This window comes from Oreochromis niloticus, linkage group LG15, assembly GCF_001858045.2.
Source record: "Oreochromis niloticus isolate F11D_XX linkage group LG15, O_niloticus_UMD_NMBU, whole genome shotgun sequence".
Taxonomy (NCBI): Eukaryota; Metazoa; Chordata; class Actinopteri; order Cichliformes; family Cichlidae; genus Oreochromis; species Oreochromis niloticus.
The window spans coordinates 28,028,939-28,050,981 of record NC_031980.2 but is presented as its reverse complement, the minus strand read 5'-3'; the positions used below and the strand labels follow the sequence as shown (position 1 = coordinate 28,050,981).

Here is a 22,043-nt window from a genome sequence, read left to right as displayed (position 1 = left end):
TGTTTTCCAGGAAATATTTAATTAGAATTTCCAAATATTCTAAGGACAGGAACTGATAAAACCAGACTGATGTTTCTACAGAGAAATATTATGTCAGACCCTTGGATCAGCCAAGAGTGACGGCTCCATCTTCTCGCCCGTTTTGCTTTTAAATATACATGAGAAGTAGCACCCCTGGGCCCTGAAGAGCAGCAGGAGCTGAGGACATAAATACAGTGGCTGCTGTGTGCTGTAGGAATTGGGGGTTTAAATGTGTCGCTTCTGGAGAATGCAGCTCAGTGACAGGATGTGTTACTCTGTAAGACCGAGCTTCTTCTTCAGAGACTCGGGCATCTCAGGTGGAGGGGGGCGTGGCAGGCGGAAGTACACCTTCACAGAATCGTAGATGAACCACTGCAGGGCTGTCAGAGTACCAATCATGATGATACGGGCAAAAAGACCCTTCCACACACCTGAGACAAGAGACAGTCAGTTATTCCTCACCTCACAAAACAGTGGTTCAGGTCACTCAAGTGCTACTTCAGTAAACACAAAAGCTACTTTGTTATCACTGAACACAACCGAGGCCTGATTGCAGGTATGCCATGACTCAAGCTCCTCCAACAACATAAGAGCTGTTGAGAAGCTCTGCTCCTCCAGCAGTGGATGGTCTTAAACCTTGTTTCATACTGCTGCTGCTGAAACAACTGAAATAATGTTGATACAAACCTTTGGGTCCCAGCCTCTTGAGGACCTGCATAGCAGTGCTGCCCTTCTCTTTGTTCAGCACAGACACGACCGAGTCAGCAGGGTGGGACACGATGGCACAGAACACACCAGCTGCACACAAAACAAAGAGACATCAGAAACCTCAACCTTGATTTTCTATCCTTAAACAGCAAAAATGGTTGGAGTTTACTTTGCATGCTACAACTAAAGGTCTAATAGTTTCTCAAAATACATAGCAGCATTTAATTAACATCAGCAGGGCAAACATCCCCAAACTCACCAATGTAACCAGCCACAAAGGTCACGACCAACTGCTCAGGTTTGCTGCACTCACTGCGGGGCTTAGGAACAACATACTTGTAGAGCATCTCCACAGTACGCTCAAAGCAGGCAAACTTCATCATGGTGTAGGGGATCTGCCTCATCCACAAGGGAGCCACTCCCTTATAGAAACTGGGATTACAGACAAAAACAAGGAATGAGCTCAGAGACACTTAGCACTAGAACTTCATATAGAGATAAATATCCCCTCATTTTAAAGTAAGTTTTAGGCTCAGGTACCTGTGTAGCTTACACATTTTGCTGGTTAAATGTAAAAAAAAAAAAAAAGAAAAAAAAAGAAAAAGAAAAAAATCACTGCAGACTGTTTTCCAGCTCTATGCAGAGACCATGTTGAATGTGTCCGTCCCCCAGGCTTGCTGCACTGGGAGATCCCTGCCCAGTGACAGGGCTGCCAGTGCAGCAGATGGGCTGGGGGGACAGGTAGACTGTTCTCACACGCCAATGACTCAAGCACCTCCAACTGTACAGCCAGAAAGCTGCTGAGGAGCTCTGCTCAAAGAACAGTGCCCTCCAGAGGTGGATCTAAGGAGCGTGTTAGCGTCACAAACTTATTCTCTGTTCAATCATTCAATCCCGTGCTGCCACACGTTATGGAACAAACTTACGCCCAGAGGCCCTCCTCTGCATACATCTTGGGGGCACACTCTCTGAGGGTGTTGGCATAGCCTGGCTGGGTCTGGATACGGACTTTGGCAGCCTCCATTGGAGCCAGAGCGATGTCAGCGAAGAACTCTGCGCTAGCTGAGGCAGCCAGGTACAGGGAGGTTCTCCACAGGTATGTATTCTCCTGTTGGTCACACACACACACACACACACACACACAGAGTGGGAGAAAATAAGAGTAGTCCCAAGCAAGACACACACAGCCTACACTCTATTTGCACACATGAAAAAGGCTGTTCAGTCTTCTCCAAAAATAATGTGACAACTCAGAGCAGCTTCATGATCAATAAACACTCAAAGGACTCCTTTAAACTCATCCCATCATTCTTCTGTAGACCAGAAGCACGACTCATGCCCACCCTGCTTTGGTAGGTGTTCCCAGTCAAGGGTCAAAAAGTTCCACTCACCTCTCCTAGCAGGTCACTGTAGAGGATCTTGAACACCTCATAGAAACCAAACTTGCAGAGTCCCTGCATGGAGTAGCCAATGAAGGTAGGAGCCCAGCCCTTTGCCAGACCTCTGACACCATCTTCTCTCACCGTTACTGCAAATCCATTGCCGATGCTCTTGTATTTATCAGGATTCACCTAAGGAACAGAAACACTGGCGTGATCACCGTATCACCTCTGAACACGGGGGGTTTTAGGGGCAGCGTTGTCTGCAGGTAACCAGCACCAAAAGGCTGACACTAAGAACATACTTGGACTGGAGAAGTCTGTTTTCATGTCAGGTTACTGTTAATAACACTTATAATAATGCTGTGTGAGGGCAAATAGAGTCATTTACTGTTAATTAAACTCGTCTATTTCTGCTTTGCTTGGTTTAACAAGTCACTTCAAGTCAATGACTGATATTTATTTTAAAATATACAATAATTTGTAGGCTCTTTGCTAACATACTCATTAGTTGAAGGTTTGAGAGGCTGGCGTAGATGCTGGCTACTGGGAGGTTCAGCTTCCATACAAACCTGCAGACGGCACTTGACAAGGTCGAGGGGCACCACTGCTGTGTGTGTTAGGCCGCAACTCAGGATACCCCCAAAGCCACACAGAGCATAGTACTTTGAGGAGCCAAACTCGCAGCTGACTTCCTCTGTGGTAGAAGGGAGGGGACAAAGACATGCAGCATGCAAGGTCACATGCAACAGGACAAAAATCAACAAACACAGGGGCAAGTAATGGAAGGAGTCACCACTGAAACACCAAATAAGTGTGTTTTGGTCCAGGTCACATCTGGCAACTGTTTCAATTCAGTGCCAACACGCTTCCATTATGGATGCCTCTGTCACCAACATGCCACCAATCATTAGGACAGTATGATCAAATCACTGTACAAATTCAGCATGAACAGTCAGGGACCACAGTAATGTTTTGCAGTTACGTTCTCTCTTTCCTCATTTACCAGCTCCTGCTTTTCTTAACACACTTCAAACAGACTGTCAATATGTCAGTAAGTCTAAAACAAATGCAAAACATTAGCAGGATCCCCAACTCTGATTAAAAACATGGTCTGATTAAACTGAAATAAAACAATATTCATTTCATTGGAATGATTACACACAGCAGAGAAACTGTCTTATCAAACGTATGGCTGTCTTTGCAGTCCTGTTAATGAACAATCAGTGTGTTGCCCAAGCCAGACTCAGCTGTGTGTAATAAAACTGCCAAAAGAGAAACTATGTTCTCCCTCAGGTCGGTCCTGCTGACCTTCAGACACTGGTCCTCTTCTGTGGGTGGCATTCATTTAACAATACCGTGAAAAATCATGCAGGCATGTTATGATCACTCCAACATGTCCGATTAATGGGAACTAATGGCAAAAACAGATTCACCACAACTATGCTGGTGACATTTTTCCCATGGAAAGGTGCATTAAAAAAAAAATTTAAAAAGGACAAACAGAATTATGGGTAAGTGGGCCAGAGACGATGGCAGCAAGCCGCAGCGACAGACCTGCATTCGGCATTTGACCAGATCGAGGGGAACGACAGCTGTGTGTGTGGTGCCACAGCTCAGAATCCCACCAAAGCCACACAGGATGAAATACTTCTGTGAGCCGAACTCACAACTGTCTCCCTCTGAAGAAACACAGGACAGACTTTAAGAACAGGGCAATATGAACTCAGCATGACTGAGTCTGGAGCAGTGAGCTTATGGAAAATTTGTCATCCATTTTCCTCTTACCCAAAGAGCTTTTTACTGCTCTTATCATTTAACTAGGAAATTAGATATTTTGTCTTCCAAACTTAAACCAACACTACAAACTTAAAAACTGCTGTTTCTGTTTCAAAAACATATGATCCAAGCTTAATGTCAAATGGCTGGGTCTAGACTTGAGCAGGGAAGGAAGTTCAAATCTTGTGCTGAGACTTGGTTCTCTGAAAACCTGTTTGCAGACTGCAAGGCCCCAGATAAGAACACTGTTGTACTGTGTACCACAGCCATTGCGCCATCTGCCTTCAGAGGTGACCCCTGAGCAGCTCAGAGTCAGGGTCACATTCATTTTTGTTATAATTAGAGTTCAGCAAATCCTTTAAGTGTGTCAAACAGTGCATTGCTGTGCAAAGGCTAAGCGCTGCTGTGTCCTTCCGTGTCCTCCACGGGCGGCCTGTATGCAGGGAAGGCCTGACTGCTCCAACATCATCATCCAACAGTACTCAGGACCACCTAACCCCTACATAAGACAAATCGAGTACACGGGCCTGTTCAAACAATAAGTCCGACTACAAATAATGTGCGAAAGTAGTTAGCCGCAACTTGGTACATCTGCTCAGCTAAGCTAACGCTAGCCTTGCAGCGACCTTTCGGAGTCTCGGCCGACTTTACCGTCTACGGTGGCAGCTGCTGCCAATCTTCGGCTCCTCTGGCCCTTATGGCTCTGGAGGGGTTCTTCCACTTTCTGCAGAGTGAAGAGGGGGGCGCTGAACGGGTTGGCCCGGGCGATCTGCGTCAGTGTAGTGGGATACATGGTGGCGTCCTGCCGGCGGAGCTGCAGTGCAATGAGAAACAAGGTTAGCGTGAGCTGAGCTAACTGCTAACACAACCAACCCACTCGCGAGAGTGGGTCACGTGCTGCTCAGCTTAGTTTGACCGTCAGCAGGAAAGTCTTGGTTTAATGACCTCAACGCAAATACCTAAACTACAACAGTTATCTAACGCTAATAAAAGTCGCCGAAAGGTTACCAACCAGCTGTACATGAGCTAAAAATGCACGGCAGGCTAGCATTACACTGGCTTTAACAACACGGTAAAATGCTATGCTACATTAAGCTAACTCAACCTAAAGGTGGAGTGTCTGCGCTTCACATTAGAGACAGAAATAGAATAAACTAGGCTTTCAACATGAATCGCGGTTTGACAGTCACACGTCCATAACAAACTAATCGCCATTAATTCTTTCCTCTGTTCTCTCTGAAGAAGAAAAGCACGACTCACTTGCAGTGTCCTAAGATGGCGCCTCCGCTTCGCTGTAACCGGCTGCTCGAAGAGGCCGAATGACCTCGCGCTAAAATGATTTGTCCTTTCGTGACGTCACCAAGAGTGGAAGGTGGGGCAGAACAAGTGAGTCTTCAGTCGTCATCAAGGCGGTTCTTGTCGAGAGGTAAGAGCATAAGAGTGGATAATTGAAAGACACTGGACCAAGGGCGTAGATTTGGTTTTGGCATTGGTGGGGACGGATGATTCAACCACCGAACCCTGCGCTGTTTCTTTTTCTTTTTTTCCTTTTTGTCTTTGCTTCTTCATTAAAAAAAAAAGAAAAAAAAGGGAGAAATATACTTGCTTACATATGCTATTCTACATGCTTTTAAACCATTTAAAATTACAATTCATAGTTTTATATGTGAATTATATAATGTTAAATTACTATTAAATAAATGACTGATTTTAGACTTTAGTTTACTTCAGCCATATTCCATATAAATCAGGTATCATACAAAAATAAAAAAAAGCTTCAAATAGAGTCATGACAATAAAAGAATATGACTTTAAGGACATTACTTCAGTTATAGTGCACCAACATCTCTTACACATTAGCACTAAGGGAACACTGAATGACCTGATGGTTTTTGTCCATAAAACTACTCGTCTAAGATTACCACAAAGTAAAAGATCTCTCAGCAAAATTATGCAACCTTTTAGGCACTATTGCCCCGATCAAGTCAGTGAGCTGGGACTTTTTATTCTAAACATGAACTACTGTTACAGCAACACACATGGACTACTGGTGCCCCACACAACAACTCAATGTCCACTATGTGAAGGAGTCTATACTACTGTTTATACTATACTGTCTATACTATACTGTCCTGGTGGACATGGCAACACTTTTTCATGGTTACATACAGTTTTATACGGTGGCCCTGAGAGGCCAAACGGACTGCAACTTCAGAAAACACTTGCAAAAAGAAAAATGCTGCAAAAAGAAAAATGCTACAAAAAGAAAAACACTTGCAAAAAGAAAAATGCTGCAAAAAGAAAAATGCTGCAAAAAGAAAAACGCTGCAAAAAGAAAAACACTTGCAAAAAGAAAAACGCTGCAAAAAGAAAAACGCTGCAAAAAGAAAAACGCTGCAAAAAGAAAAACACTTGCAAAAAGAAAAATGCTGCAAAAAGAAAAACGCTGCAAAAAGAAAAACACTTGCAAAAAGAAAAACACTGCAAAAAGAAAAATGCTGCAAAAAGAAAAACGCTGCAAAAAGAAAAAGACTTGCAAAAAGAAAAATGCTGCAAAAAGAAAAATGCTGCAAAAAGAAAAACACTTGCAAAAAGAAAAATGCTGCAAAAAGAAAAACGCTGCAAAAAGAAAAATGCTGCAAAAAGAAAAATGCTGCAAAAAGAAAAACGCTGCAAAAAGAAAAACGCTGCAAAAGCACACAAAGCACAACGGAAATAGGAAAAAAGACAACGGAAATGTTTCTGGGGAGACAATACCCGGACGGACCAATTGCACGAACCAAAACATGCTAACAAGTGCACTGGGAGACACTTCAAAGAAGTGGAGCGGCCAAAGAGTAAACTTTCAAAAGTAAGTTCTGAATATTATGTCACTTATTTATGTGCAAATGTTTAATAATGAGGAACATTAAAACATTACTGTTGGCCACATGCCGGCAAAGTTATGTGACATTAGCGATGTTTGTACTTTCAGCATTTACTTTGTTTTAAAGCCTTTACTTTATACGCCGTTAGATAGTCGACCTTAATCTTACAGAGAATCTGATGATTTTGTGGATAATTAAAGTCAGTCATATATCCACAAACACAACAAGCTGAAAGTCAGTGATGCTGCTCGGTTTGCAGTCCTGAATATCACGGCACACGCAGGATTCACTGCACTGTTAATGTTAGCTATGTTATATTGCTGCCTCTGTTCGGTGGTGTCGAGCCAAACGGACTTTAACGTGTGTTTGAACGAGCTGACGGTTCACTCGTTAAGCTGAAAGAAAGATGCTTTAATCACTGGAGTCACACATGTGTCCACTGCACCATCTGGGAACTCTTCTTGTTTAGCACTCGTAATAACACAAACACTAAATCCTCCTTCTCTTGTGCTGTTTTGTAGCAGTGTATACACCTGAGACTGTCACCTGTCTGTCTGTCCTGCACTCTCTCTCTGTTTCTTTCTCTCTGATTGTGGAATAAAAGTATGAACATGTATTTATAAGTTACACTTGTGTTTGAATCCTGCAGCTTATCACACATTTGATTTCCATGTGTGACGACTGCAAGTGTCCAGAGTGAGGACAGACTGAGGGACCCACTGCTGCACATCATCTGTGAGGCTTTGCACCCCTGATGATCCACCAGGACAAACTCAGCAGTGTGTGAGGAAGAGGAGGAGGAAGAGCCAGCAGCAGCGGACAGATGGAGAGAATAGACAGACTGTTCCCTGTTTGTGAAGGACTGCTAGGAAAGTTTAACTTAACTAATTGTCTGTCCTGAATCAGTCTTATTAGGTAATGTTCAAATAATGTTATCATCCCAGTGTTTTCAGTGTGGGAGAAAGTACTCAGGGCCTTCAAGTTACACACTATGAAAGGCAGCAACAAGTTTAATATTCAGAAACCTAAAGTATGTATCAGCAGCAGAATGGAGCTAAAAATAAATGTTTGTTTCAGTTCTATGAAGCTTTGAGTATTTTGGATTAGTAGCACTGCTGTGTTTGTTGCATCATATTGCTGTAATTGTTTATATGCTTTATATATTCTGAGGTAAGTTGATCTATAGTGTTACATCATATTCTATAAGGATGTTATGTGTTTGTGTACTTTCTGCCCAGTTTGACCCATTTAGCAGAAGTCAGCCTGTTTAAGGCTCTGATATCTATTCTGTATGACTTTAAGCAGTTATGACATGGTCTGATTTTCTCACCCAATAAAGGAATATTTAATATTTCAGTCTACTCTTCATTCTATCAGAAACAGTTATCACAGCTCGTACATTTGCTTCTTCCACACATATATAAGCATTGAGCCAAATTTAGTAATGCCAACATATTAAAAAAAACAATATTTGTCTCTTATATATAATACATCTGTATATACACTGTCAAAGATGCTTGTCTTTGAGTGAAGATTTAAGGTGATAGGAAATATAAATAAATGCAACTTGAATCTTTACTGAAGCTCAGTGTTTGGCACAGAGTTCATGTTCACTGCTGTAATAACTAATAATGATTAATAAAATATTGGCCATATTATATTTACATTACCAAAGTGAGATGACTTTAGTCTCATGAACAACATGAGCTAATTGTTATTTACTAGCTAATCTTAAGTGACTGTTCATTACAGAAATGAAGCCCAAAAATCATCAGCCTCAGATACTTATCAAATCACACAAAGCTCATGTAGAAACAAATGTACAAAATATGTTCTCCTTCATTTCTGTCAAACAAAGCTGTATGAAACGTTTCCAGCTGTTAGTATCATGGTTGCTAGGCAACCTGGGCAGCGCGACGGAGGCTAGACCGTCCCATCTCACAAGCCTACAAGCCGGCCTCAGCGGTCTTTGAGTGCAGCCCTTAAGGACCGTTAAGGCTGCGTACTTTAAGGCTGCAGACCCTGAATTGGGAAACAGTCCCTGAATTGGGATACAGCCATACATACATGTTTTGGTTCGTGCAACTGGTCCGTCCGGTTATTGTCTCCCCAGAAACATTTCCGTTGTCTTTTTTCCTATTTCCGTTGTGCTTTGTGTGCTTTTGCAGCGTTTTTCTTTGTGCAGCATTTTTCTTTTTGCAGCGTTTTTCTTTTTGCAGCATTTTTCTTTTTGCAGCGTTTTTCTTTTTGCAGCATTTTTCTTTTTGCAGCGTTTTTCTTTTTGCAGCATTTTTCTTTTTGCAGCATTTTTCTTTTTGCAAGTGTTTTTCTTTTTGCAGCGTTTTTCTTTTTGCAGCATTTTTCTTTTTGCAAGTGTTTTTCTTTTTGCAGCATTTTTCTTTTCGCAGCGTTTTTCTTTTTGCAAGTGTTTTTCTTTTTGCAGCATTTTTCTTTTTGCAGCGTTTTTCTTTTTGCAAGTGTTTTTCTTTTTGCAGCATTTTTCTTTTTGCAGCGTTTTTCTTTTTGCAGCATTTTTCTTTTTGCAAGTGTTTTTCTTTTTGCAGCATTTTTCTTTTTGCAGCATTTTCTTTTGCAAGTGTTTTCTGAAGTTGCAGTCCGTTTGGCCTCTCAGGGCCACCGTAGTTTTAGACTGATGTGGGCCAAAGCCTAGCACATACCTGCCAACCTTGAGACCTCAGAATTAGGGAGACATTCAAAGGGTTTTTTTTTGTTTGTTTGTTTTTTTTTTTTACAGTGTTTACTTATCGGAAAAAAATAAGTTAAATGTCACCGGCCTGTTCCGGGGTGTCCAAATTCAGAGGCTGCGTCCAACTGAGGACCCGGCCTTTGCAGGCTAAGTGGGCCGGGTCCTCCGAAAGCCGGGTAGACCGGAAATGAGCGACCGTGAAATTCGGGGGTCTAGCCTTCATAATTACGTCACCTCTGCCGTCTGCTCCTTGCTGTCTAAATAAAATAAAATATAACCGGACGCTTGCGTAGATTCTCGACCATCTCACACTTCTGTTTAATCAGTTTTCTGTTTGACATTTATTCAGCTGTGTGAAAACCCCAGAGGAACCCTCCCGAGGGATTAATAAAGTTTTATTTAATCTAATCTAATAACTTTATTCTCAGCCAAACCGATTTACTCATGAACAAATAAAACACTGAAAAAGGCCAAACAATAACATGTTTAAGTTATTTGAAGTTTACACAGCTACATTCTCGCCTGAAAACATGTTAAAAGTTTATTTCGCGACCCAGAAAGAGTAATGAGAGTAATATTAATACTAAGTAGCTGCAGTAGCAGCTATTGTTGGAAACTGGAATTGGCTGGGCCAATCTAGGATATGGTTTTTCAATTTTGTTGTGGAAAATCGGGAGAAATTGGGGAGAATGGTGGCTTCGGGAGCTTTTCGGGAGGGGCACTGAAATTCGGGATTCTCCTGGAAAAATCGGGAGGGTTGGCATGTATGGCCTGGTATTGCCTGTAACGTTATTATGACGGACGCATTTTATGAGTGAACTTGACTTTAAGTGACTTACAGGTTTCTTTGAAAAATACTTTCTTATATGCACGTTCTTCCTCTTTGCTACCGTCCTGTCCTCCTCTCAGCGCAGGTTTGCCGCTGCTAAAACTAAACAGAGCTCCCTGAAAGGCACAGCCAATCACATTGGCCATATTTGTCACATGAGGTAGGACTCCAGTAGAGAACGTAATTTAACTCTTTCTGCACCGCTGGGTGACTGAGACGCTGACAGATCGATTTTTTCTTTCTATCGGGTTTGTATTTCTTTACTCGCAGAGATCAAATTATTGGTGGGGACAATTCAATAATCGCTGGATATTGGTGGGGACATGTCCCCTCCGTCCATGCCAAATCGACGCCCTTGCACTGGACAGTTTGTCATATTATATTCAACATTCAGGTGTTTGTGTTCTATAGAGTGACTTCTAATTAGAACTATGAGAGGAACACCTCTCATAGTTCTAATTAGTTCTCAAAGTTCCGGCTGGGTGACGCTTAGCTCTAAAGGTGTGATGAAGGCCCTTTGGAAGTACTGACATCTGCTGGTCATTCGATGTACAGCAGCCCTGCTGTGATAATACATATGGGCTACAAACACAGTGGATATGTTCACTTAATTATGTATCAGTTGCACAATACCCATGAAGTCCTGTTGTCAAGAGAAAATTGTATATATGTGATCAGCTACATGAAATGTATCCTTTCATTATTTGTGATTAAGCATATTTCTACATGACTTTTCACCTAGTGACTTGTGTGATGAACTTATGCAGATACTAACCGCATCCTGTCGTTCTGAACATTTAGATGTAGAGAAGACCAAGCTCAGCTCTTTTACGAGAACATGCAAATGTAGAGAAGGGGAAAAACCCGCTGCTCTGAATGACGTTGTTACCTTTGTATACACACACACACACACACACACACACACACACACAGGAACATCTTGTATAAATAAAGGACGCGGACAGTCAATAGACGCAGATCCTGTGTTCATGGCTGCCCTCGCGAGCGAAAGAACTGCAGTGTTTGTGTTTTCTAAACTCAGGAGTCTTGGCTAAAGAAAGAACGGCAGGATGATTTAAAGAAATCCCCTGTCATTTAAATTGGTCCTTCGAACCTAGCGATGGAAACAACAGACACATTTCTGTGACTCCAATAAGGTCTGACTTCTGCATCCTGACGCCGTGGGTAAACCAGCACCGAAGTCTGTCCACAGCCCTCTCCAGGTAGAGGTGAGAGTCCTGGAACGTTGAATTAGGGGTCCAGGCCGGTGGTTTAGTACTGGTCCACGACGTTGGGATCCAGATGACCTGAACAACCAGCAAAAGACGACTGAGGGTGAGAAAACACTTTTTGGTCTTAAACCGCCGGAAGGGTTTAGAAGAATGCGCAAAATAGGTTAGAAGTAGCCGGAATTACTTCGGGATACGCATAAAATAGGTTAGAAGTAGCCGGAATTACTTCGAAAAAACACGTGAAATAGGTTGAGTTCGCCGGAAGGAACTAAGTTTAGATTGGTTCTAGAGGTAGCCGTCAAATACCTCGTGACAAATAAGGTTTAAGTTCGCCACAAGGAACTGTGTTTAGAGTGGTTTTAGAAGTGGCCGTGAAATACTTCGTGACAAATTGGCGCGCAAATGTCTATCTGTGTGTATGTATATGTGTTTTATGTATATGTGTTTTGAAAGTAAGTTGATTTTACAGCACAATACGCTGCTGAACTACTTCCATTGTTTGTTTGTTTTTTATTGTTTTCTTTGTCTATCCTGCAAAAGCTCAAGTACTGGTGATAAAGGGGAAAGGTAGAAGGGCGTGTCAGCAACCACCCCCGAGTTTAGTACCAGAGAAAGCTTTGCAGTTCTGTGATAATGGGGAATCAGCCCACAAAACTCATTGCTGACGAGCAGTGGCTAGAAAGGAAATGTCCAGGCGCCGGACAAATCAGTGGTTGTAGATGAAGAAGTCCTACGAAAAAAATGTCCCACTATACATTCACCCATATCAGGAGGAACATAATAATCCCTTATCAAGTGAAAAATTAGAGATCAAAGTAGGGGTTTAAAAAGAGTTGGATACAGACCCAACTGAATATAAATAAATACTCTTAGGAATAAAGTGGAATAAACAAAAGGTTAAATCAAATTAGAGTTTATCTCTACTATATTCAAACTAATAATAGGAAGCATAGCAACCTGTAAATTGGTATTACCAAATGAAACAAAATTGGGTAGACAACCATACCCAGAATGAATAGAATGAATGAATGCATGTAATTCACACGAAACCATATTAAATAAAAAAAAAAGAGAGATGCATAAGGTATATTAAGTCATTGTTCAGCCAAAGAAAGAGTGTGAAAATGCAAATGTCTCCAGCTTGGGAAGGTGTGAAACTGCAGGTCACACAGGCCCAAGATGGATACATAATAAAATATAAAATAATAATCTATTGTATATTAGTAGTAAAGTAGTGTATTGTAATATACTATTGCTGTTATAAAAAAGGAAAAATAAAACAATAATAATATTAATAATTAATTATTAATAATGACATAATATTAAATAATAAGAGGCACCTCAGTCAGTTATGATGTGAGGTGGATGATTGTTAAAAGTAGTCTGATTCAAGCTTATACTCAGCAACGCAAAGCCCCCAGCATCCAACATCAGCATGGAAGAGAGGAAGGCACTCCCATCACATTATCATCCTTTAGGCAGACAAAGGTAGGTGCACAGTTTTGCTAAACCAGCCAGACTATCATGAGAACATTTCGTCACTGCTCAGTGACGAAAATACTTATGAGCCCCTAGGACCCAGGAAATGGTTACAGGAAGAGGGTGATAGACTGTCTGAAGTAGCAGGTTAGCCTTCTTAGATTGTGACATTTCCATCAGTAATGGGGGACATCTAAAAGCTGATGTGTACCGTAAACCTACGCATATGGATCAGTATTTAAGGTTTGACTCTCATCATCCAATGGAGCATAAACTGGTTGTCATCAGGACGCTACAACAGAGAGCGAACACCATCCCCACAGTCACAGCGGCCAAAGAAGCAGAAGAACATCACATCAAGAATGCCCTGAGTAAATGTGGTTACTCCAGCTGGACTTTTGTCAAAGCTGGGAAGGCACCTAAAGAAAGCTCCAGCCGATCCAGGAGAGAAGGACAGCTGCCTTCTCGAAAGCCTGTAGGGATCCCGTATGCATCAGGAGTATCAGAACATTTGAGATGCATTGTTTCTAAACACCACATCTCTGTGGCTTGAATTTAAGAGAACAAACGTTATAGGATTTCCTTACCTGGATACCTGGATTACCTTTAAGACCTACCATAGAACCAAGTCCGCCAGAGCTTATATTATATTTTTACATGCTGTAGTGCCATTTTTGGGAGCATTTCAAGTTGATATACATCAATACAACCATTATAACCCAAATTTTAATAATATGTATGCATTAAGTGCATAGTAAGTACATAAATTGCAAAAAAGTGCAATAAACTACAAAAAAATTGAAAATCGTTTTTGTTTTTTTAACATATATTTCTAGTTAGAGAAATTTAAGAGGCTTATCCCTCAAAACTGTAAATACAAAAAAGTTGCACAAACTAGTTTCCCACCACAGGAAATTTATTTTAAGTGTCTTCATAGTTTTATTTTTGAAATACACCAATTTTCATATACTGCAGGAAAATCGAAAATAAATATTATAATGCAAATTTGCGAAAAAACAGCATATGCATCAAAATAAACTATTTCCAGCAGTGCAATATGAGTCCTAAGCATCCCAGAAACGACACAGAAAGTCATAAAGTCAAACATAACTTTTAAAAACACAAGTATAGGCTCATAAGCCCCTGATGGTAAAAGAAACTACATTTCCGCAAATGACGTCACGTCCGGTTTCGGGCAGATCACGGTGGACATTGCTGATGGAGTAGGAAGTGTTACGAACAGCTGATCGGATCGGCAAAGCGTGTTTCTGGAATATTATGTTTTTGTTGCTGCAAGCGCTTTTTATGCAGTTTTTGCAAAGCTATATGTGGAAGGAAACCGTGACCTAGGACAAGCTGATGGCATAAAATGTAAGTACAACTCCTCCGGTTTCATATGCAAAAAAAATTATTGCGCTAGCTTACATGGTTGCAGTGCTACCGGGATTTAAAAACAGTTACGTACAACAGAGCGTGCCCGCTCCGACCGGCTTTAAAGGGTTAACACAATCGTCTTTGGTGGCATCTTTGCTTCTGGAAATTATACTGGGATAGTTCCTCCCTCCAGCACTCCAGGGTCACAGTCAGTTGTTAGCGGGAGTAGCATGTGATTCATGTGATCAAAAAATAGACCAGTGGGGAATTAGCATCTCTAAACAACAAATCAGAAAAGTTTGATTTTGCAGGTTGAAAAGATTGATCCAATCACTCTGAAAAGACTTTCTAACAGCTCTTCTCCCTTTTAATGTCTCACAAAAAAAGAAAAACATCCCTGCTCATCCTAAAATAATATCAATAATTATTTCTGCAGATTTGTGGAGGGGAATTGGAAGCAGGAAATCGCTGCACGTCAGCAGGTGAAAAGAAAAGAGAGGGAGGAAGTTAAGTTGGACATGTGTGTGTGTGTGTGTGTGTGTGTGTGTGTCACAGAGATCACACAGCTGAGGCATGTGGAGGTGTACAGCACATAGGTGTTTTGACTGACAGCTTCTAGCTGTAATCACGTGTATGATTGTTTCCACATGTGAAACGGATGTAAAAATGATTGGATGAAAAATCCCCCCCGTGGCCGGCAGTCTGAATAAAGGCTGTGAAGTCGTGTCAACATGGTTTCAGTTATCCTGCAGGAAAGTAAGACTTTAACTTTTTATTTGATACATCAAAGCGTGAAGGTATGCAAGAGGGACTACTTTTACACACATGTAGACTATTGTACTGATGTTTCAAGTATATTTTTTTTGTCTCTAACCACAAGATCAGATGTTTTCTGATAGTGAGTGAGGGTTTTTTTCCAGAGAGAGCAAATGTTTTTAATATATTGATCATTTTTGAGCCATTTTAGTTCACAATGGAGAGATCTGATGAAACTAAAATAATAATTTTAGTCAATTTTAGTCCATGGAATAGGCTGGAAAATCATGGGGAGACCTTTGCCTGTTCACATTTCTCTCTGGTGTGATATCACACCCCCATTGTGCCAATGAGTTTAATCAAAGGATGAAAACTAACATTTTGTACCCGAAAAACTATTGAGTATGGATGCAGTCATTTTGTAAATGATTCTGAAAAAAAAACCCCTTTAAAAATACAAGATAAATAATTGGTTCTCTTATATTTTTTTTTATTTTTTACATACAGAATAATTAGCTAGTTCAGTTACAGAGCCAATGCATAACACCACCCACCTCAAAGTGCTTTATATCATCAGCTAGGCCATACAATACCAGAGAGAAGTCCAAAAATCACTCCCATTTAATAGGAAGAACCATTCAGCAGAACCAAGCTCTTAGGTTAAAGAAAAAACATAAAAGAGGAAGAACAATCAACAAAACACAGACTACAGGAGAGAGAGGGCATTGTTAATGACGTTCAGCAGTGGCACATAGACACGTGGAGAAGAAATGCTGTGTCCATCATGGGAAGGCCTCCAACAGACTGATGTAAGATGCATAACTAAGTGATGTTTCAAAAAGGAACACTTTAAGGCTAACCTTAAAAACACAGGGGACGTCTGTCTCCTGAATCCAAAGTGTAAATGGTTCTACAAAGGAACCTGAGACTTGAAGGCTCTGCCTCGCATTCTACTTTTAGAGGCTCTAGGAACGACAAGCAAGCCTGTAGTCGTTGATCAAAGTGCTCTACTGGGATAATATGGCACAGTGAGATCTGTAAGTTATCATGGCACATGATAATTCAAAACTTTGTATCTCAGGAGAAAGATTTTAACATTAGAACCACCTGTGTAATACTGTGTAGCTGACCTACCATAGATGAACACAAGACTTTGACAGTGAATTCTTTCAGGAGGTTGGAGCGTTCATGGATTGTTGTCAGCAGTTTGTGCCGTTAACACAAGGGACACTTCACAGTCACAGTAACAATAAATGCCAGAACCATAGACTGCATATAAAACATGAATGTAGCTTTGGCGTTTGGAAAGTGAAGCCAGTAATTCAGCTTTCAGTATTCCTGATGGCCGTGAGGAGGGAACTCATTTGGTTTCGAAAATAATTCTTCTTCTATGGAAGTCTGGAAAACAAAGACTTTGATCCACAACCTCAGGAAACACTTTCCTGATGAATTCGTGGCCAGAGTCACTAGTTTCAAGTCTTATTTAATACAATGTGACTTTCATTGTATAAATTATGTTCTCCTTTGTGTAACTGACAACTTGCAAGCCTTTGAGCGTGTGCCTCAATTAAACAGTGAAATCCACACTCACTTGTCACATCCCAGATTCAACATGTCTAGACTGTCACGGCAAAAGTGCACAGCTTGAGGCTTCATAACAAGTTTTTGCAAACTAATGGATGGACTCACAACAGTGACAGTCTGTGGCATAATGTTGCTTTCTAAAGATATGACCGGTGTTTTCTTTTGGCTTTTTTTTATATATATATTTTCTCATTTTTTTCTGAATTACAATATATGAGATTATTTCTTGTTCATCCCATAAGAGCACTCAGTTTCATAACAAGAAACCGAGGGTTCTTCATGTCTGGTTCAGACATGAAATTAACCAAAACATTGGTCCAACTCATGCATTTGCCACAACAAAGAAGGCAGATGTTGTAAATTCTCCTCAGCATCAACTCCACATGCCATCGTCCCTATTCTTCATCTCATCACTTGGCATATATAATCTCTGGTTGTACTGTGGCTTTTTGGGGCAGGGAGACAGAGTGAACTATAAAGGGTTTTATACAAGCTGAGGAGTGGAGTTAAACTGGAAGGCAGTCTGCATGTTTGTATGGAAACAATTCTTTCATGAGTTGCAATTCTGTTTGATTCCAGATGTAAAAAGCCACAGGGAGAGAAAGATGCATATCAGTCTTGACACCTAAATCCAGGATGATGCTGCACTTGAAGTGCTATCCTAACCTCACCGAAAAGACTACATTTAGCAAAAGTATTCTCTGTGCATTTCTTTTCCTAAGCAATAATGATTCTGAACAAGCAGGATAGAAATTCTTCCAGTTATATTAAAGGATCCACATACTTTTTTGGGGAAGAAAAGTGAGTTAGGTAACTTTAAACTTTGCATATTTGTTGGTGTAAGACAGGCTGGTCTGAGTATTTCAGAAACTGTTGATCTGCTAGGATTTTCCCACACAACCATCTCTGGGGATTAAAAAGAGGAACATATGCAGTGAGCAGCAGTCCTTTGAGTAAAAATGCCTTGTTGATGTCAGAGGAGAATGGCGAGACTGCTTCAAGATAATAGGAAAGCAGAAATAACTCAAATAACCACTCATATCAACCAAGGTGTGTAGAAAGACATCTCTGAATAACACATTGAATCCTGTAGCAGATGGTCTACAACAGCAGAAGACTACATCAGGTCCCACTCCTGTCAACTAAGACAGCACAGGCTCACCAAAATTGGAAATTAGAAGACTGGAAAAACAATATGAGCAACATTCAGAAGGTAGGGTCTGAATTTTGCATAAAAAACACGAAAGTGTGTCTCCGTCATGCCTCGTTCAGGCAGTTTTGCTATACTATTGGCTGTAAATTACTTCAGGTGAATGGAATGTCTCTAAATGCTCATCTCAGCCAAAAAGCTAAGGATTTTTTAAAAACTGTGAATCATGCAAAACCGCTCTGGTAAAATGCAGGAATTGTTTTAAAAAAGGGAAATGAGCATAAATAAGTTCCCTTTGACAATAATTTTTTTTAAAAATCACAAATAATTATGATCCTACTTTAAGTCTAATCTCTGTACTCAAGTAATTACACTAAGTCATGCAAATGTTTTGTTTGTTCTTGACAGGGAAGCACGTTTTCTTTCTGGCTGCTTCTCTGTGGTCTGACCAGGAACTAACTCATCCTTATTCTAGAAAGTGAACCACAACATGTGGCAACAGAGCCCACAAACATGAGCTCATTCCTCTTGAGGGGAAACTAGCAACTGAAAAAACAGAGATAGAAAGAGAGAAAGTCCCAGTGTTCCTCTCCACATCCATTTGTCTTTGGACTACATTCCTGCTCCTCTTCCTCAAATGAAATGGTTATCCCTGCAAACAATGAGAAGACTGAGCTGCAGGAGCATCTGCAGCATGTGAAGTGGGACATGAAACAAAAATTGGCTCACAAGGTCGAGGTCAACTTCAGCATCAGCACATTCTTTGAGCCAAGGCGTTGGAGAGAAAGCAGGCGCGAACTGAAAATGGCCCTAGTCTCTTCCTAACATGCTTTTATTTCCCACATACTTCGTGATCAGCAGGCCTCAGTATGTTATCAGGTAATACTGAGACAAACAGCTGCTTACGTGCTGAAATGTGGATGTATTATTTGAGAAAAGCATTACACATGAATCAGAAGAACAATACATTTTGACCAATAGGCTAACAATTAAAGTAAACTCATCAGTATTAAAAATACAGCTGGAAAGGTGAACTGTTCCTACTTTAAGAGCAAGTGCAAGTGCAGGCAGATATGTTGCAAAATGTATTTACCATCATAATTAAATACAAAAAAGAATGTGCAGAAAAATCTGAACTCTAAACTCACACCTATGATATTAATTTAAAAATCATAGTTGACCTTTTCGAGTTATTGTAACAAAAAAAGGAAAAAAGTCTTTTCTGTGGCTAAGTCCTCAATTTTCCTTTATTCCTTGTAATGTTGTCAGTCTCCATATGAGTCACGTTGACCACGTGCTGTGTGCTTCATGCTTTGCTCTGGAATGTCAGGTTTCAAATAGCATGTACCCGATATTGCCTTGCCATGCCATGCCAGAGATATAAGATTGTGTGTAACTGTAAAATCAAATGACTATTATTTATTTGCAATAAAATAACATAAAACACACACCAAAGTACACACAGGACTTTTTATTAGTAAGTTACAATGCGGACACATGCACTGCCAAGGACATTTAAAAAAAAATAATACTATGACATTTCATCATGTTTCAGTTAAACAAGTTAAGAATCAAGCAGTTAAGTAAGAAAAGATTTTTTCTGTTTATAACAATTAGAACATGTATGATTGAACACAGAAGAAACATGCACTTTACTGCACTGCAACATAGAAAATTATCCTAAGTGTAGAAAAACATATCATTTTCATTTGACAAACACTTGATGATACAAATGTGTTTGCAGTGACTGACTCACCCGAGTTTCTTCCAGAAGCCACAGGTTAACAGGTTAAAGGATATTTATTGTGTCACACAGCATGTTCTTTGGAAACTTGTTCAGCGCAGCGGTTTGAGAAAATATCACAGGCTGTCTGAGCGAGCAGGGTTTCCTTGATGTCGTACCCCTCCAGAGGCAAGTGCGGTGTTGGTGGTGCATCACGGTGTAGTGTGATGTACCGGGTTGTCAAAACCGGCTGCTGACATGACAGAACACTGCCCTCCTGCACCAGCCCAAAGGCACTTTCCACAAGGGGCTTGTCAGGTCAGGGATCTGGTAATGGACCCACAATGCCTCTGTAGAATCCACTCCTAAAGAAAACATCAATGACAATAATGTAAGGAAGAAGGTTATTATACTGAACAACAACTAAACTAAAAAGTGTGAAACAGTGGTGCATAAGTTAGAGACTGGGATGTATATATGTACATGACTGAGTTAGCCGTCTTCAGAAAGTGTAATGTTGTATGTATATTAATACCTATTCTGACACATGCATGTATGAACAAATAGCAACATGCATTTGTAACACAGGAAACCAAATTTTACAAATCTAATTACCGTACTCCAGTCTGGGCCATCCTATTTGGTACCGGCTTAGTGAAGATCATAGAGTTGATAGGTCCTGGCTTCACACCCTAACAGAAGACACATTTACTATGGATGGTGTTGCTGTTCATATGTAAACATGGTCTAATTCAAAAACTTTAACCTTATTTAAATTACCACTGTCCGTGGCTTGTGCCATTGCTGTTCAGATTCGGTGCAGCTATGCACAGGGGGACAACCGGCACTCTGAGTTGTGAGTAGTGTGCTGTTTGGAAGAGCAGTGCCACTGTGTGATTGCACATAACAGCACCTGCCACACAGGAGCACTGGCGATGGCGAAGCTTAATCTAAGAAGAAAGAACTAAAATTAAAAATGTAACATCATCTTCATGGAAGAGCCGAACAGGAACATAGTTCAGTGTTATGGTTACTGACCCCTACAGGCTTACCCTCCTGAATGCTTAGTGTTTCCTTCTCTCCCTATTAAAACAATTTAACCATCCTTGATAACTGTAATAACTTAGATTGTGTATATTTGCAGTATTAACTTGGTGTAAATTTGTTTCTGATCACCCAAACACATCTGACTAGTCAAATTAGGTGTGATAAAGCAGGGGGACAAGGAAAACATTCAAGTTGATGGGCCTTCAGGAATGAACTTAACTAATGCTTAAATGAACTGAACCCCACTGAACAGGGATTAACAACTTTACACAGCTTCCTGCCTACACTTAGTCTGTGTGGTGCCTCACTCTTCCTCATTGACCTGTAGCACAGGGCTCTCACACCGACCTCCCCTGTCAACCTGTGTTTTTTTGGATACTGAATAAAGATACAAGAACCATTAGCATTATTTCTGTACTACTCATGTCAACACGTCTTAAACATATATACTTTACACGTAGCAAGAGTAGCATTGGGTAGTTAACTACCTGCTTAGTTAGCCAACTACCTAACGCTATTATAAAAGTGTCTAACAACAAAAGTGACATTAGTTAAACCTCAACTATAAACACCGTTTAAGGAAACATGTAATGTAGAGAATTGACATCAAATGAAACACATAGCGGAGTAGCGTAGTGTTTGCATTTCACGTTAGCTAACGTTTCTTTGTCGGTTAATTTACGTTTTCTTACCTTCGTAGTTGTGTATATATGATGCAGCATATAACTTAAATCCTTTATCTAACATGCTGACGGGGTTTGTCGTCACTCTGTAAATCCGATGAACATCAATGATGTTCAAATTTGGGAGCTCTTGTAGGACGAGTGCAAACGCGGAGGTCGGATTATGAATGAGTGGGAGGAGTTGCGCCATTAGAAGGAAGATTACATGACGCGTCAAAAGGCTGAGTGCTTTGAAGTGCGGCCGTGCTTTGAAGTGCGGCCGTTAGGTCACGCCTACTGAGGGCATAAATAGAAGTCAAAAACAGCATTAGTGTGTGTTATGCCGGGCTCACACTGTGCGATTTTTGACCCTTTTTGAGTCGTGCGACCGTTTTGGCAATCGGCCCGAGTTTGTCCTTCATCGTGCCTCGTGCATCGTGTAGTGTACGTGGGGTAACGAGAAGCGATTAACACCTCACGACCAGCTCCCGATCATCAATCGCTTGGTCGGGAGGATTTCAAACCTGTTTGAAATCCTCGCAACCGTCGTGAGGGTGTCACTGCAGCTTCTCACACTGCGCACGCGCAAACACAAATGTCAGCGAAAAAGACGGCGCAGCACGGCAGTGCAGCGTGTGATCTGGACACAAGCGATGGAGGCACAACTTGTAGAACTTTGGAAAGCTCACCCGAGCCTTTTCGATGTGGCCTCACAAATTATCACGACCACAACAACCGTGAAAATA

At 40.9% G+C, this 22,043-nt stretch overlaps 1 protein-coding gene, 3 long non-coding RNA genes and 1 other non-coding gene across 8 annotated transcripts; 2 read left to right on the top strand and 3 right to left on the bottom strand.

Annotated features, from left to right (window-relative positions):
* slc25a3a (solute carrier family 25 member 3a) lies at positions 1-5,356 on the bottom strand. 2 transcript variants are annotated; one of them, XM_003456031.4, is made up of 8 exons: positions 5,148-5,356; positions 4,539-4,701; positions 3,666-3,790; positions 2,121-2,300; positions 1,656-1,837; positions 989-1,161; positions 709-819; positions 1-452 (listed from the first exon to the last, which is right to left on the bottom strand). In XM_003456031.4, the coding sequence occupies exons 2-8, from the start codon at positions 4,678-4,680 to the stop codon at positions 292-294; spliced, it is 1,074 nt and encodes a 357-aa protein (XP_003456079.1). In that variant the 5' UTR covers positions 4,681-4,701; positions 5,148-5,356; the 3' UTR covers positions 1-291. The 2 variants fall into 2 exon arrangements, with proteins under 2 accessions (XP_003456079.1, XP_003456078.1); XM_003456030.4 differs by lacking the exon at positions 3,666-3,790 and adding an exon at positions 2,681-2,805.
* LOC112842559 (small nucleolar RNA SNORA53) lies at positions 1,386-1,586 on the bottom strand. The gene has a single exon (XR_003214370.1). It is a non-coding gene; the product is annotated as a small nucleolar RNA SNORA53 (small nucleolar RNA).
* On the top strand, positions 5,224-12,083 carry LOC112842426 (uncharacterized). Its single transcript, XR_003214189.1, has 2 exons — positions 5,224-5,313; positions 11,448-12,083. It is a non-coding gene; the product is annotated as an uncharacterized LOC112842426 (long non-coding RNA).
* Positions 12,084-14,220: 2,137 nt separating this feature from the next.
* LOC109194806 (uncharacterized) lies at positions 14,221-19,550 on the top strand. 3 transcript variants are annotated; one of them, XR_002056546.2, is made up of 4 exons: positions 14,221-14,372; positions 14,812-15,131; positions 17,812-17,928; positions 18,274-19,550. It is a non-coding gene; the product is annotated as an uncharacterized LOC109194806 (long non-coding RNA). The 3 variants fall into 3 exon arrangements; XR_002056545.2 differs by having other exon boundaries at positions 17,809-17,928; XR_003214188.1 differs by lacking the exons at positions 14,221-14,372; positions 14,812-15,131 and having other exon boundaries at positions 16,947-17,928.
* Positions 19,322-21,611, bottom strand: LOC109194805 (uncharacterized). The gene is made up of 4 exons (XR_002056544.2): positions 21,328-21,611; positions 20,369-20,538; positions 20,204-20,280; positions 19,322-19,953 (listed from the first exon to the last, which is right to left on the bottom strand). It is a non-coding gene; the product is annotated as an uncharacterized LOC109194805 (long non-coding RNA).
* Between the last annotated feature and the right edge of the window lie 432 nt (positions 21,612-22,043).